Genomic DNA, 15864 nt, shown 5'->3' with positions numbered 1-15864 from the left:
GTTCTCCATTCATAAACAGGTGCTCTTTAACTGGAGTAGAAGATAGATCCAAAGTGTTCATATCTGTAGTTACATATAAAATCATAACAAAAATTGACTTTAGAAACAACAAATGTTCAAGTTGTTATCACATAAAATATCACATATTAGAAAACTATGAAATCACTTTTTTTTACAATACAATGACCCCACCACTTTCCTATAATGTTATCTTGATCACTAACCTCTATATCAGATGTGATCAATCTATGACATGAAGATCTTTGTCAACAGTTTGTGTCCACAAGGATTTAATTTACTACCAAACACTGCATCCAAGCAGTCCTTTGCTGATATATTGTGAAATTCTGTTGTATAGTTGTTTTGTTGTTTTTTTGTTCACTCACTTAATCATTTGCTGCTGCTTGTGTGCCCAGGTCACGTGTGATAAAAAAACAAAAAAAAACACACATGACAATTGGTACCTGTTTCCACATTATATGTATCTTCAAACAATTGTTTGGACTCCAAAATTAGAATCAGAAAAATAACATTTTCTTCACAACTGCATTCGATTTGTTTCATGGAAAAAATTCAAATTGGGGCACCAAATTAAATTCTGCCCCGGGACCCCTTACAGTTTTTTTCCGGCTCTGCAAAAGGATATAGCTCACATTGTTTATAAGTTAATGTTTTTCAGCAGGAATGTGTCAAGACAAAGTTGAATTGGAGATCTCAGTCTGTCCCAAGGTTCAGTTTGTTGAGATGCAACTTAAATAAGTTTGGAGATTGGAGAATCTTTCCTGATTTTTTTAGTTGACAAATGTTCGAAATATGAACATGCGTTCCAAAAGAAACGCTCAAACATCTACATTTCCTGGTTTTTCAAAACGTAATAGCCAAATATGTTCTGTTGGACATTAATTGTAACTGAAAGCAGAGGGAAAAAAACAAAGAGACTCAGGACTTTCTCAGGAGGACAGAGTTAATGCAACGTGGTGGATGAATGGTCTGGGGTAATGCAAGGAGCAGAGATTAGCTCCCAGCTTCCTGTGTGACCTCTGATGGCCCCTCGGGATCAGTCTACAGACAGACTCATCTTTTTTTATTCCCCCTCGCCTCTTGTTTTTATTCAACACTTCAACATACGGCAGAAGCAGACAGGAGGAGATTAAATATGCAAACAGCAAAGAGTAATCCTCAGACGGTGCATCTCTGTCCAAAAAAAACAACAAAAAAAAACCAGACAGTGCCGGATATGAACTGGATGTTTTTAGTTGGTCTTTATTCTTTAGGTAGGAACCAAAAAAAAGGAAATACTTTTTTGGAGATTTGGGTAAAAAAGCTAGTGTCCTTATATTTGGCTTATAATCCACGACCTTTGGCATTTGGTGGAGGGTGAGTTAAGTCTAAAGCTAAAGTCCACAAATCAAAAACATTGAAAAGTTTCACCATAATTGTCCTCTGAGTTATGAGGATGTTGCTCCAGTTTGCGGTTTGTTTGTGCAACAGTCGACTGCTCGTCATCTCAGGTTTTCTTCTGGAAAGTCGTGAAATGCTCCGCCTGGTTTGGCGAAAGCAGTTCCATCAGGTCAGCTGGGGTGAGGCTCTGGATTTACCGCTCCATCTACATTTGTGCATGTGAGTGTGTGCGTGAATGGGTGAGTGACTGGAAGTAGTGTGAAGCACTATATGAAATTACAGGCAGTTTTTTTTTTTGGTCTCGTATCACGATTGAAAGAAGGAGATCCTGAATATGAGGACGTGAGAGATAAACAGAGGATCTTCATTGTCCAGAATACCACCGCTTCTCTTTCACATCACAAGAGTCAGCTGAGGTTTTTCATCTGTTTTGGATAATTTATGGATTTCTCCCACTGGGGGTCCAGAACTGGGTGATGACTCCGCCCCAGAATTATCTAGAATGTCTTTACAAATTTCTTCTTGTTTTCCATTTTTTTTGTTTTGTTTTGTTTTTGTCAGACTTAAATGTTTCAACAAACAAATATTGTTCGAGTAAGATAATCTGAGTAAACCCATAAAGAAGTTTCTAAATGTTTTAATTTGCGAAGGGGGGGGGGAATTCATGCATCATGAATTCATCGCAACAGTTAACTACATTTTTGGAAATCTAAGTTAATTTTTTTATTATGCCAGGCCTAAATAATCCAAAAACTTTTAATTTTTGAAAATAAAAATACTAACCAAATATAGGAGTAAAGTAATTTACATAATCGATCTGGAAAGGGTTACAAAGCTAATTCTAAGGTTTGGGGTATTAGGTTTTGGTTGGGTCTACCAAGATTATTCAGACAGTGTGTCAACGGCTCATCCAGGAGGCCACAAAGGAACCCCAAAAAAATAACATCTAAAGTTCTGCAAATCTCCAGTGAGGGCAGTGTTTGTGATTCAGCCATAAGAGAGAGACTGGGCAAAATCCACTGGGGAAATCCAAGGTCAAAATTACTATTGAGCAAAATAGGAAAAAACATAGCAAACCGCCCCCCAAAATACTCTTAGATCCACAAGACCTTTAAAAAATACTTTGTCCACTGATGAGACAAACGTGGAATATTTTCATGAAACTAACAGTGTTTCAAAGATAAGTAATTGCACCTACAGTAAAGTATAGTGGTGCTATTATGATGTTTTGAGGCTGATTCAGGACTCGGATGACTTGTTATAACTCAAAGAACCATCAATTCCGCTTTAGAAAATCCTGAAGCTCCGGTTGTCAGTTTATGGCCTTAAACTAACGCTCACTTGAGTTATGTATCAATAAAATAATCCAACGAGTCACAACAAATAAAATCAATAATTTAGTTCTGAACAAGAGGATAAATGTGAAATTACAAATTCAGTTTATTTTGATTGTTTAAATATGTTCTGATTATATTGCTTTGTGACGTCAAATGCTCATATGTTTTTAATCTAAACTCCAGCGTAATCTGTGTCCGTCTTCCGTTCACCCTGGGTGACTCTGCTGCCGTGCTGCAAAGTGTCGCCTGGCAGCCAGCCGGCATGTGATGGTAATGATGCGTGACAGGTAATGCAGATCATCAGGTATTAAGTGATCAGTTTAATTGCTGCTTCGTGTCCTAGCGGCTGGCTTCGTTGTGTGTTGGAAACTGTCGTGGATTGGTTTTGATCTACAGGAAAATGCTGTTGCCGGGGCCTTTTTCCACGCTGGAAGATTTGTTTAATTTACGTGCTGGCAAAAACCCACATCGGTGTGACGATCCACGTGGAGGTGGAGGCAGAAGAAAATGAAATGACAGATTCTGATCCATAGTTTCGTGGGGATCAAAAGAATCTGTCGGGCACGGGTTCACAAAATCCAAGACTGGGTCTTATCCTTTTAATCAGGTCTTGTAGCCGGTGGCGGTAATGAACCTCTAAACTATTTAAATCCAGGCCGTCTGTCTTCTGATTGTCTTTATTCGTGCTGTTAATTGACTTATAGCCTTTCAGGAGAAAAAAAAACAAAACAGGTGACATTGTTCTCTAATTTGTCTGGCCAACATAGGGAGAAGTTTAAGAAGTCACACACACTAATTGAAAAAGGTGAGAAAATGCATACAAAGTTATTTATTACATTAATTATATTACAAAAAATGCTGTGTAAATATTTTCATCGTTGACATATGATACAGATGGGTTCAGTGTGCAACCATAAAGCAATAGATACTGCACTGGTGTTTCGTAAAAGTATTCCTACATCTTTAACTTTTTCACATTTTTGCCATATTCCAACCACAAATTCTTTGAACTAAATCAAATAAACCATTTGGATATGGAAGTTAAAGACTGATGGAAATAAACACAGACATAGCAACAGGATGAGGGGAACTCTGTCACTAATGATGAAAATGAGAACTTACTAGGAAAAAAAAATCTGAAAACAAAATACGATTTGCAAGTTTAAAGGTGCAGAAGTGTGGATGAATGGATGAATGGATGTATGGGTGGAACCGAACTCTTTACGTTTCGTATGAACTCATGGAACGTCTCCAGCCTCCGTCCTGACGTTAGCATTTGTTTCTTCAGACACGTGCAGAACTGCAGCCTCAGTTGTGACTCATATTGTTGACACTCTGATCTGCAGCAACATTACTGAAGAAGCTCAAGCAGATTAGTTTGTTATTACCAGCCTGTTAGAGCGGCTGCGGGCTCCCCGCTCTCAAATTTCCAGACTATTTTGCTCCGTGCATTCAAACTAGTCTAACCAAAGATACTGACATAGTAATAGATGATGCTTTGGGACTATTTTGTGTGGGACCCGCTATACTGGTGGGTTCAGAAGCTGGGTGCAGCAAACTCAAAGCAGAGCTGTTTTAAGTGTGACGTTCGATTATCAGTTATGACAGAAAGGTTGATGAGACTTTCCTCAACGCTGAAAACCAATCTGTAGGCTCTGAGTGTAAGAATATTCCTGCAGTAAATATGGCTGCCGGCTGCTCGTTGAGATGGATCATGTTATTATTCCTAATTAAGCCTCTTCAAACAGATCAAAGTGACCCTGACTTCAATTCCCATAATCCCTTTCATAACATTCAGTACATGCACGACGGTCCTGATAGCTGCGCTGCTTCCCTTTCAAAGCAGAAAATAAAGCAAGTATTGACAGAGAATCAGAGCAGAGGAACTCTAAGGAGCCCCCTCGGCTCCGTGTTGACAGTATTTAAAGAGGAGGATCATCCCAAACATTCTTACAAAACATTGTCCTGCTCAGGGAAAAGCAAAAACTCAGTTAAAAACCTTACAGCTGGAGAAATAGTCGCGTAATTAGCCTCAGGTAAACGCTAAAGCTGTGTATGAAGCGGAATGAAGCGGTTGATGGTTTTATGACTCAGAGAGTGAATGAACTTAAGTCACAACTGTTTTTGTGCAGCTTGAATTTTCTTTTAGCTGTAAAAATGTATATTGAACTTGCTTCTTCTGCTCGTGCATTCACTGTTATTATTTTGGAGTCCAAATCATTTGCAGGATGAATTGCATTTATTGTTATTGATCTGTTCTTAGGTTGTGTAAAATAGCTCAAAGAAAGCCAGCAGGATTTTTCTGTTACTTGGTTTGTTTTCTCTCTAAAAGCAAAGCTCAGAGTCTTTTGTGGCGTATGCATTCATAAGAAGTCAGGTTGCTGCTGGATTAACATGATAAATCATGTGTTTTGTGTGGTGAAACTGTCTTCCAGCATTGTGATACCAACAAAAACTCTGTATAAAACTAGGGGTGGGCATTTATCGTATCGTTTTATCATTTATTGTGATAAATTTGTTATCGCGACACAAATTTTGATCTATTGTTGTTATGATGAATTCCAATTAATGACGTTTAAACCTCCCTATAGCTGTCCTTGTTGTCGAGATCGAAAGTATTTCCCCTACCGTTTGTTTAACAGAAGCATAACTGAATACTGATAAAGCGATAAATACAGTTACCGTGTGCAGTTTAGTGATACACTTCTTTATGAGATTGGTGTCCTTAAGAAGATAAGGTGAAGAAAAAGAGATAATTTCTGTTTTTTTTGTCAGTCTGTAACATATAGTAACCTAAAAAAGATATAATAAATAGTTCTTATAGTAACGCAAAATGTCATGTCATGATAAAACTTAAAGTCTACATCGCCCACTTCTGTATAAAACAGGACCAAACATTTTCTGAATAAGATATTTAAAGTGACATAACACCAGCTCTGACGTAGTTTTCAGGTTGTAGAAAACCAAATCAGTTCTTTTATTGTACCTGACAGGATCTGAATCCTGAACTAGAGACACCTTCTTGAAAAAGTCCTCACTGTGAGAAGTTTCTTTTATTGTGTTCTAGTTAGGAAGTCGTAACTAAGAGCTGGGTTTGACGTCTGCCGTTCCAGTTGAGAATTTCAGCATGGCGGCGCCGTTGGACATTGTTCGCCATACCGCTTACAAACAGCCTTTTAAGGTTTAATTTTCAAAACCAAACTCCATTTTTGATTTGTTCAATGCTTTTACATGTGTATCCTGTAAAGTAAGCATGTTCCACTGATGTCTTACTACCGGTACAAGTCTTAACCGGGGGCAGTTGAAGTGGCTCCCCTTTTTCCACTGGGAAATCCGACTTCGGAGGTTATTCCAGTTGATTTCCCAGTCGGAATTTCCCAGTTCCGAACACAACTGGAACACATTTTTCTCGCCTCAGTGCCCCCTGCTGGGGGCTCTTTTGTGTTGCATTAATAATGAACAGGTGAGCCACTTCAGGACAAGATCAACCTGACGTAGGCGCTGCTCCGACAGGCTCATGCGGAACATCCCTGAGTCAGAGCTGTAACTGAGCTTAAAGCCTCAAAAAGTCTGAATCCCCGCTTTGTGCATTCGCCTTGGTCTCTGCAGCCGTCACAGAACCAGCTGAAAACATCTCAATGATGCTCGGGCTGACACCGTACTGCGGCGCTGAGCTTGAGCCTGAGCAACAAGGACAGAACCAACAGACAGCCGCACCGTGAGGAGCCTCTGCTGCCTAAGCCTTAACCCTCCTCACCCTCGGATGTCTTCGTGAAGACTGTCTGGGATCTAACAATTGACATCTCCTGTTCCTCCGATTATACCGAGTCATTGTTGTCGACCGCTGGAGCCTTGGAACATCCAGGTCACTTGTGGTTCAGCTGCTGTGTCGTTTGGGAGGAGACAGATATTATTGGTTGCGCGTGGCGGGCAGGAGGAGGGAGGCGGGGAGGGAGGCAAGAGGAGAGCGAGGGAGACAATAACAAAATCCTGTGATGATTTGATTATTTTGTGCAGCAGGGCTCTGAGGACACGCAGAGGCTTTGCCCGAGGCACCATGTTGAGATGTTCTTGAGCCCTTCAGCTTTCTGTTTGTCTCCAGGACGATCATGGGCCCCCATGGCATCAACCGAGCTGTCCAGAGGCTGGAGTTCTCCGACTGCAAGAAAGGACTCGGTGAGCACCCCCATGCACCCCTGCTTTCTCCGCCTCCCCAATGACCAGCCGATGACCAGTGTGTGACAATCGTACAGTTTTGCTTCTGCTGAGCTTTTTGTTTTGCTCCTTCGCAGGGGTGAAAATAATCGGAGGCTACAGGGAGCTGACAGGTGAAGACTTCGGGATCTACATCAAGCGTGTGATCGCTGGCGGCCTGGCTGCTCTGGACGGTAACGTCCTGTCTGAGTGTTTATCTCATTTCAGAAAAGATATCATTGCCCCCCCCCCCCGCCCCCCCGCTCCCTTCCTCGCGCCCCTCCACACACACACTCACCTGTCTCTCTGTGTGCTCTAGGTCGGCTTAAGTCAGGTGACCTGATTCTGGATGTCAATAACATCAGCCTGATTGGAGTGACCAATGAGAGGTGAGATTGGCTGAGTGTGCAAATTCCTGCGTGTGTGTGACTGAAGCATAAAACCACTTTGCTTCGGCAAATCAGTTCACTTTGACTGATTCACAGCAACACCTTTAATCCAATCTGGATGATTTCACCTTCTCACCCCTTTCGTGGCGTTCCTGACAGTGAAGCAATGGTGCAGAGTGGGATCGGTACACCCAACGGCTTAAACAGAAGCTGTCCGAATAACACCTCAGACGATCAAGGGTCGATTGAACCGTCGCAGATGCTGATTATTGATCCGAAGTTTAAAAAAATCCGCACCCCGAGTTTGAGTGGCGCGAGTGGCAAACCGGGATAGTCGTCTTTTAATGATTTCTAGCTCAGAGTAAGCAGCAGCATTTCTGGATTATTTCGTGCTTCAACTTTATTGCGGACGCACTGAGCGTTCCTGAGCCGATGCCAGTGATTTAAACTCCTGAGTTGTGTCTGGATTTAATTCACTGCTGCCTGAGCAGCTTAGCGTTACCAAACCTTCTAGACAGGAAGACAGAGGTTCCTTGTGAAAGGAACCTCTGTCTGGCTTCAGTCTGGAGCATTGGTCTCAACAAGCCTCTTTCTACAAGGGCTGAAGTCTCTGTGAATTTAGTTCACAGAGACTTCACTATCCACTTTATTTGTTGTTTCCAAAGTTTTGCTTACTAAAATGACTTAGAAGTTACAATTTATTGTTTGTTGAGACGGTGTATTTGCATTATTATGTCGTTACCATGATAGTACTTGAAAATGGAAAATGCAGATTCAAAGCTGCAGTAATATTGCAAAGACTTAGTATGTGAGTTTGAATTTAATCCACGCTAGGTCAAAATTATACATACATGTTTAAACACATGTTGTGGTTAAATGTCTCTTATATCCATCCAGAAGGCATCATTCTAGATATTTGATCACGCTCCCTGTCACAGTTCGTAGAGGTCATTTAATTTAGCTTGTTGCACCAACACATCCCCCTTTTTTCAATACAATTCACAAATCTTGAATATATTTGAGGTTAGGGCTTTGGATAGGCCATTCTAGAAGCTGTTTATTGATTTTTAGGAAAGTTGAAGAACTTGGAGACAGTCGTCAGAGTGCATAGATAGCACTTCAGTATTCCATCTACTATTTGAGCTGTCAGTCCCACAGCATGACGCAGCCACTGCCATGTTTGACTGTTGGTACCGTGTACTGACGTTTAAAAACCTCAACTTTTGTCTGTATTTGTCTCATCTGGCCGTCAAGATTTTTCCAAAGTCAGGGATTTCAGCTGTTGATTTGGAGCGGATCTTTTGGCCCAGGATGCTCCCAGTCTAGTATTGTGTTAAACTGGATTCAGTGTGGAGAGTAACGCAGGTGTTCAGATGCCTTCCAGGCTGTGCCAGGCTTGAGTCTTGGTGTTTCCTGGTTGCTACTGAGCATCCAAAACAACTTAATTTCACCTGTGGCGCAAAGCCCTGGCAAGAGGGTTGAAACTTGGTATTTTAATGGGACAATGATCCCAAACTGGTTTTGGATTATAGAAAGCAGGCTAACATTAAGCCCTGACCTAAATCCCATTGAAAATTTATGGACTACCCTTAAAATGGACTCCATGTCTACTTCTATTTCTGAGCAGTAGAGTGATGCAGAGTTATGCAAGAACGCTGTTAATGGCTTCAAAAACTAGGAGGTTTTTCTATAAATTGCTAAAAGACAATTAAATAAATATTTAGTAAATCATTTCAGTTCCAGGTTGCTCTTTAAGCTTTATATAAGCACTGGAGGAAAGGAATGGTTGAAACAAATTATAAGAAGCTCAAAATATTATGGCATTCATGCAGATTTAAAGTTCTGGATGAAGCAGTCGACAGTGTTTGATGTTGGTATTGTCCAAGTTTCTGCTGATCTCTTTTAGGCAAACCGATTAGAGTCATCATTCATTCTCTTGGGCCTCCAAATGAGAAAGTAGATCACCAAATTCAAGACTGAAGTGTTAAAACGTCTTAAAGTTGTACACTGTCTGATTGTTGAGCGTGTCGCAGCTGGACGTTTACACCTCGTGCTGTTTGTGTGTCAGGGCGGTGGAGATCCTGAGGAGCGCCTCGCTCTCCAATCACATGTCGCTGCTTGTCGCCAGAGATGACGAATCCAGGTAAGCAATCAGACCCTCTAGAAAACAGTGATTGTCCATTATTTTTACTTAAAAGATGTTTTCAGTCACTTAACCAGTAAATAAATGAATAAATATATATTTTCCTGCAGAAAATATAAACTGCATGTGCAGTTTATATTATGGTTCATATTAGTATGTTTTCTTTTCTTGTAATATTTCTCTTTGTCTTTTCATCAACTTATTTTATTATCGTTCTTGTACAGCACTTTGGTGCAGTTTTATACCTGTTTTTAAAGTGCCATATAAATAAATTTGACATTGACATTGATAGTATTAATCTAAACCAATAGGGTTATTTAAATGCATTGCAGTTTGTTTATATCGACTTTATAGTAGTTTTTTTGGTTTATAAGTTTTTCTAGTTTTTTTATTTATTCATTTTTGATTATTTTTTAGCTTAGAGGAGTTGCTTTTGCTGTGCATGTTCATCCTGTTTAATAAATTGTCAATAAAACAGTTTGACTGTGTCTTAAGATTAGGGTTAGGATCGATTGCCGATTCAGATTTTACCTTTTTTTTTTGTCTGAAATGTTGCCAAATATAGCAAGAAACTTGCTGAGTTAATAAAAGTGAGGTGACTATTGTTAACTACAAATGTGCAGACATGACTTGGTGGACTGATCTATCAGTCGAACCTCTCTCACGGGAAAGCAGAAGAGAATAGTGGTCGATTTTTAGACCTTTGCTGAGGTAGATAAGATCGGTGGACAAGATTGGCTTCACATGTTTACATGTTTCACATCTTGTTAAGGTTAGAACAATAACTAATTTTAGGTGTGTGTTAAAGACCAGATAAATTAGCGTCACTGTTGAACGTTCATCTCTTTGACGTGGCTACGACAGCAGGTGTTTTAGATGGAAACCAAAGCAGCCCCAGAAGGAGTGAGTACGGGGCACCAGACAGTCTGATGATTACACAACACGAACCCTCAGGCTGACAGAAACCCCACCTCAGGTTATGACGTCTGTTCAAAGTCGGCTGAACTTCACTCAATGTTCTGATCTATTGTTAGACATTTAAGCAACTTCCTGACATCTCTCACTCTACTTCTGATACCTGAATTAATGCCCCCTGGTGGCCCTTCCTGACATGTCAGCTTGTTGTAAATCAGTTCATCACTGCTTTGCATGTGGAACAAGCTACAGGCACACTGAGTATAAAAAAAACATGAAAGGATTATGCAGGGATGTTGGCAGGTTGGGTTTCAGCTCCTTTATTAGATGTCTGTTCATTTGAAAATTCAGGGGAAAAAAACGGGCTAATTTTTCTCCTTCATCCATTCTGGAGAAAAGAGTTAACTTTCCTTCCCGGTGGGATGTTTACTCGACACCAGCTGATGTTTCGCAGCACAGACAGCTCCTATTTCCTCCAGCTCCGTCTGCTCATGAAATAAAATGCAAGGCGTTCTCTCCGATCTGACCCCCTGATGGCCCAAGTGCTTTTCCACGTCAGCCCTCAGCCTCAACTCAAACACAGCCTGACACAATAAGGACGCCCTGCTGTCTGACCACGGGGTTCCGGCACAGCTACTCGCTGCAATCAGCAAAAACAAAAAAAAAACAACAAAAAAAAATGGTGACGGGCACCAGTCATGCAGAATGCACTCCAGACTGCTGGAGGTTCTCTTTTAATTGACTGAAATCTGCAGCATCTGGACAGAAACATCTTAATACACAGCTAAAAAAAAATCTTGTTTTTCTTCCCTCTGCTGTTTGGGAGTTTTTTTGATGTGAGTAAAGTCTCAGCGCTGCACTCAGCTGTAAAACACGGAGGGATAATCCTTTTATTGATCCCAAACAACAGCAGCATTCCCAAATTAAGCAGAAACAGTCTGTGTCCTTAGTGAGGGTCACGCTCTGCAGGCGAACAGATGGAGCTGGCGAAAAAAAAAAAAGTTTAGTAGCTTAGAGCGTGTTGTGAGTGCACAGAGAAGGTCGTCTCACCTCTGTCTGTTCGCTCCCATCCTCTCTGTTACGAAAGCGGCAGAGTGTTGCTGCGGAAGCAGCTTTGCGACGACGCGTCACGCAGTCGCCCCACGGCCCAACCTCCATTGTTACAGCGATTTGTTTCACACTTTAAAAAACAAATTATGATGATTATCTGCAGGTCGCCGTGAGGACGCCCCGGAGGCAATCACGCTGTGAGGATTTGACTGCGTGTCCTCACCGCTCCGAGGGAAAAACGATGCTTAAGACCGTCAGGTCGACAAAAGATCCCAGAGCGCAACCAAAGGAAATATTGGCAACATTTTAGAGGGAAATTGACAATCTTTTTAGTTACTCTGTATTGAGTAACGATAGTGAACCACTCCACGTTATTTTCTGAAAAGACATTAGAGGAAAGGTGGCAACATCCAGGAGCTTGAGATGTACTGTATTACAACTCATATATTCAGAAACGGGAAAACATTACAGACGACTTTCAGCCATGACAGATACAAAGTTGATATCCTCTTTCTTTATTTAGAAGATTTAATCTGATGAGGGCGCCAATTAATGGAGCAGTGCATGTTGGGATGTCTGCAGATTTAACTGTGAACAGGAACTTAAACAGATGAAGTAATCTCAGTTTTATGTTGCCCTCTTTCCTTTTCTTCAGGGAGAGCTGCAGAAATGCAGATTAGCCACAACTTGGAACGTGTTGGAAAATGTCTGCAACAATGACTGAACCCGAACAAACCAAACCAAATGTCAGCAGCTTTCAGAAGAAAACAAAATGTTCAGACAAGAACCAAAACTACCAAAACATCCAGAAAATTGAGAATTCAACAAAATTCAGGTTACGTTTGAGGAATAACGCTTACTGAAACTAAAGATAAGGAAGTGTTTGGAACAAAGGAAAACTGGCAGGAATTCAGAGGTTTGAAGGGATCAGCGTGTAATTCCTGATCTCTGAGTGTTTTTTATCTGCAGCCATGCAGATCCACTTTAAAAGGCATTAACAGCCAATCGGATCAGGCGGTGATGCATGATGCTGTGAGACTGGCTGACCTCCATGTGAGGGAGACAAACACTCACAGATCAGACAGGAAATAAAAGCTAGAAATAGACATTGTTGCAGCTGAAGTTTTATACACTCGTGCTTTCAGACGAATCCAAAAAAAATTAAACATTTTTGAAACCAATAGAGAGAGGAAGAGACATAAATGTTATTTGCTTCAACCGATTTTAAAATTTCCTGCTGCATTTCCAGAAAGATTTTATCTGGAGTTGCTTAAATTTAACTTAGTAAACATCCCAAGCAAACTTTGATAATGTAAGGTATCAGAAGCGTATGTTTATAAAAAAACGGATTGCGCATCCAATTTTTTATCCACATCATTCTGTGCTGAAATCCCATCAGCCTGATGCATCTGTGTGTCCTTCAGGAGGGAGTTTGCTGAGCTGATGGAGAAGTACGGCTCCAATAACGTCACGTCATCGGGAAGAATCTCTCCAACGCAGCTGTCCATGGGTAAGACGCATCAAACAGCTTCGCTTCTCTGACGATCGCTCAAAGAACCGACGGCTGGAGGAAACATCCTGAGAAAACATTTCAAAAGACATTTTCCTCTCCCAAAAAAAATCTCAGACAATCTGCATTTAAGACGATCTCCTCTTTCTTCAAAAGTATCCCAAGTTTTAATAAATGCAAAAGTATTCCTTGTCAACTTTTTTCTCTTTCAGAGCGTCCTTCACCCTCCAAATCTTTTCCAACAATACCAGTGTTTCTAGAGCCTGATGGAAATCAGCTCTTTGGAAAAGTTTCCAAGGCCACTGGAAAAACGCAAAATCTTATCCAGTGTTTTTGGTCTAGTTTCTAGTGCAAATAGTTTTAGTATGATTGAATTAAGACAAAACTACTTTGCAAGTAACTTGTCAGCAACAGATAGGGGCTTGTTTTAAGTAAATAATACCCTAATGTTGATTAAACATGTCTTGCTGTAAGCGAAATAATTTACAAATGGAATTAGTACTTTTTCATCAGCAATAAACTTACAAGTTTTTTCCTTTTTCAAAATTCTTTTTGTGTCTTGGGAGCTTTTAAACATGCCCACATCGATTTTTAGAAACTTGTCATTCATCCTACGTCTCTTTAAAAAAAAAATTTTTTCTAATAACTCTTTAAAAATGCTTTTAGAGGTCTCTCTCCTATTACGCAAGTTTTTTTTTTTTTTTTTTGTGATCCTAACAAAGAGTTCGATTCTTAAAATATTGTTTTGCTCCTGTGCTCATGCTAGCTTCTTCTGTTTCCGTTCAGGGAAGCTGACGGACACGGCGTCCTCCTCGTCTTCCTCCCGGTCAGAGAGCCCGCAGCTGCTCAGTCCTAAAGAGGGAATCACCGCCTACAGCCACGCTCCGCATTACGCCACCACCCCGGCCTACACCGTGCACACTCCGGCACACGCCTTCAGGTAGGACGACGCACGCACGCAGCAGATTCAGGGCGTCTGGGCATCCTTACAATTTATGTGTCTAAAATTAAGATCTTAAAACGTCTTGTGTTCATTCAGGAAATAAGTTGGCCGTGAACACGTTAATCATATGTCTGAAATTTTTGTTGCGGTAGGATTTCTCGCGGGACTTTACCTGTTTCGTGGAAGTTTGCGTCACACGCAGCGGCGTTCGCAGCTACTGGTAGCTAGCTGCTAATATTCCCATTGCTGGCTAGCTAGTTTTTTATTTTTTATGTTTACGTCCATCGTGGCTTTGTAATGCAAATCCGTTATCTGGACGATACTTATCTTCGCCATTCTGTTACCAGCCCACACAGTTTATTATTTTTCCCTTTTTCTGTACATTTATGTCGGGTTATATGTCTTAAATTCCATTCCTAATGGTCTTAAAAAGCTTGTAGTCTTTATTGGTGAAACCTGCAGACCAAGACTTCAGAAGTAACTCAGAAATGACAGATGGAGCTGTGTTCTTTCAAACCTCTACATTAATCTACCAGTATGATGCATTCTGTGTGTTTGCTAACCTTCACTCATTGTTCTGACCTGTTGGATGCTTCAGGAGCTGCCTGATAAACTATTATGCCACCACTCCCGCCCCCTGGTGGTGTAATTTATTTCCATCCCTATTGTGTCCAGGTTGCACAATGTGTGGTAGCTGAAAATTGAGAAAAATGACAGAGGCTGAGCAGAAATGTTAGTTTGTTCCTTAATTTACAGAAATGTTAAGCCAAATGCTGATATTTAAAAGCAAATTCAGTGTTCATTAGTATGCGTGATAGTTCTGAACATCATATTTTCTAAAGAGAAATTTTTCAGCTTGGCTGTAAGCTTTTGAAAAACGTCAAGCTTCTTCCATAAGGGAAGTAGAAGAACAAATCCCTGGAGTTCTTGGTTTATTCATTCTGCTGTCTGTTCAGTGACATTCACGTTCATTCAGCACTTCCAGAAAGTTTGTCTCCGGTTACATAAACTGTCCAACTGCGACTGAGCTGCATGGAAACACCAGCAGAAACTAAAAATAGCGAAGAGCATCTTCAGCAGTTCTGAAGCGGAGGATGGATGAAGATTAGGCGGCGCTCTGGCTGACTCCGAGCTCCGAGTTTAATCTCTGTCATTCCATCGTCTCTTCTCTGCTTTCCCGCAGTGACAGCGTCATTCAGTTGATATGTGTCGCCAAGGGAACAGGCCTGGGACTCGTCGTCAAAGGAGGGGCCAACCGAGCTGAAGGACCAATGGTGTTCATTCAAGAAATAGTGCCTGGAGGAGACTGCCAGAAGGTCAGAGTCTTCTTTCACTGAATGCTTTGTTATAATCAAAGCAAAATCGCCGGAGATGGAAACATGGATTGGGAGGAAGAGACTCTGTTCGACAAAAGCTGTCGCATAAATATTAATACAGTGACTTGCAAAGGTTTCCAGACATATTAACCTTCTTTAAAAAGTGGTGCATAGTTGTGAAATGGAAGGGAATGATACTTTGTTTTTGAATAATTTGCTAGACGATAAATTGTAGGAGAACTTATTGCAATAAATGATAATATTGTTGGACAATAATTGGAATAATGGAAGAATAATGGAAGAACACATTCCTGAAGATTGGTAAACTTGAAATTCTGATGAACATTGAAACTGGAATACATTTTCAGCATCCAAAATGAATAAACAAATCAACAGAAACAACAAATAAAATTAACTCTGAAGTCTCTGTAGACGAAATTGTCTTTCAAAAAAGGGGATAGTTGAGATAAGAACATCAGACTGAAGACCAGTTTTGGTAGAAACAGAAAAACGAACAACATTTCTGTGGTTATACCAACTGGACAGCCGGTTGCTCTACAGACTCACTCTTATAATGTATTACACACATGTTGTTGTTGCAGGTGTAAGATTGATTTAATTATTGAACTAGTTAAACAAAATGGCACATCCTGTTATTTAAAAAAA

At 40.7% G+C, this 15864-nt stretch overlaps 1 protein-coding gene across 2 annotated transcripts in view; it reads left to right on the top strand.

The window, feature by feature from the left end:
• Nucleotides 1-15864, top strand: part of stxbp4 (syntaxin binding protein 4) — a 32282-nt gene that overhangs the window by 2475 nt on the left and 13943 nt on the right. For both annotated transcript variants that reach the window (XM_088016520.1, XM_014973630.2), the window contains exons 2-8: nt 6841-6914; nt 7031-7126; nt 7252-7321; nt 9390-9464; nt 12854-12939; nt 13726-13879; nt 15066-15198. In XM_088016520.1, the coding sequence (XP_087872646.1) occupies nt 6841-6914; nt 7031-7126; nt 7252-7321; nt 9390-9464; nt 12854-12939; nt 13726-13879; nt 15066-15198 (688 nt within the window). The remainder of the gene's footprint in view (nt 1-6840; nt 6915-7030; nt 7127-7251; nt 7322-9389; nt 9465-12853; nt 12940-13725; nt 13880-15065; nt 15199-15864) is intronic.

Source organism: Poecilia mexicana, unplaced genomic scaffold, assembly GCF_051168715.1.
Source record: "Poecilia mexicana isolate PSO_F unplaced genomic scaffold, ASM5116871v1 scaffold_19, whole genome shotgun sequence".
Classification (NCBI taxonomy): domain Eukaryota; kingdom Metazoa; phylum Chordata; class Actinopteri; order Cyprinodontiformes; family Poeciliidae; genus Poecilia; species Poecilia mexicana.
The sequence above is the reverse complement of the archived record's forward strand: the minus strand, read 5'-3'. Positions and strand labels throughout refer to the sequence as shown.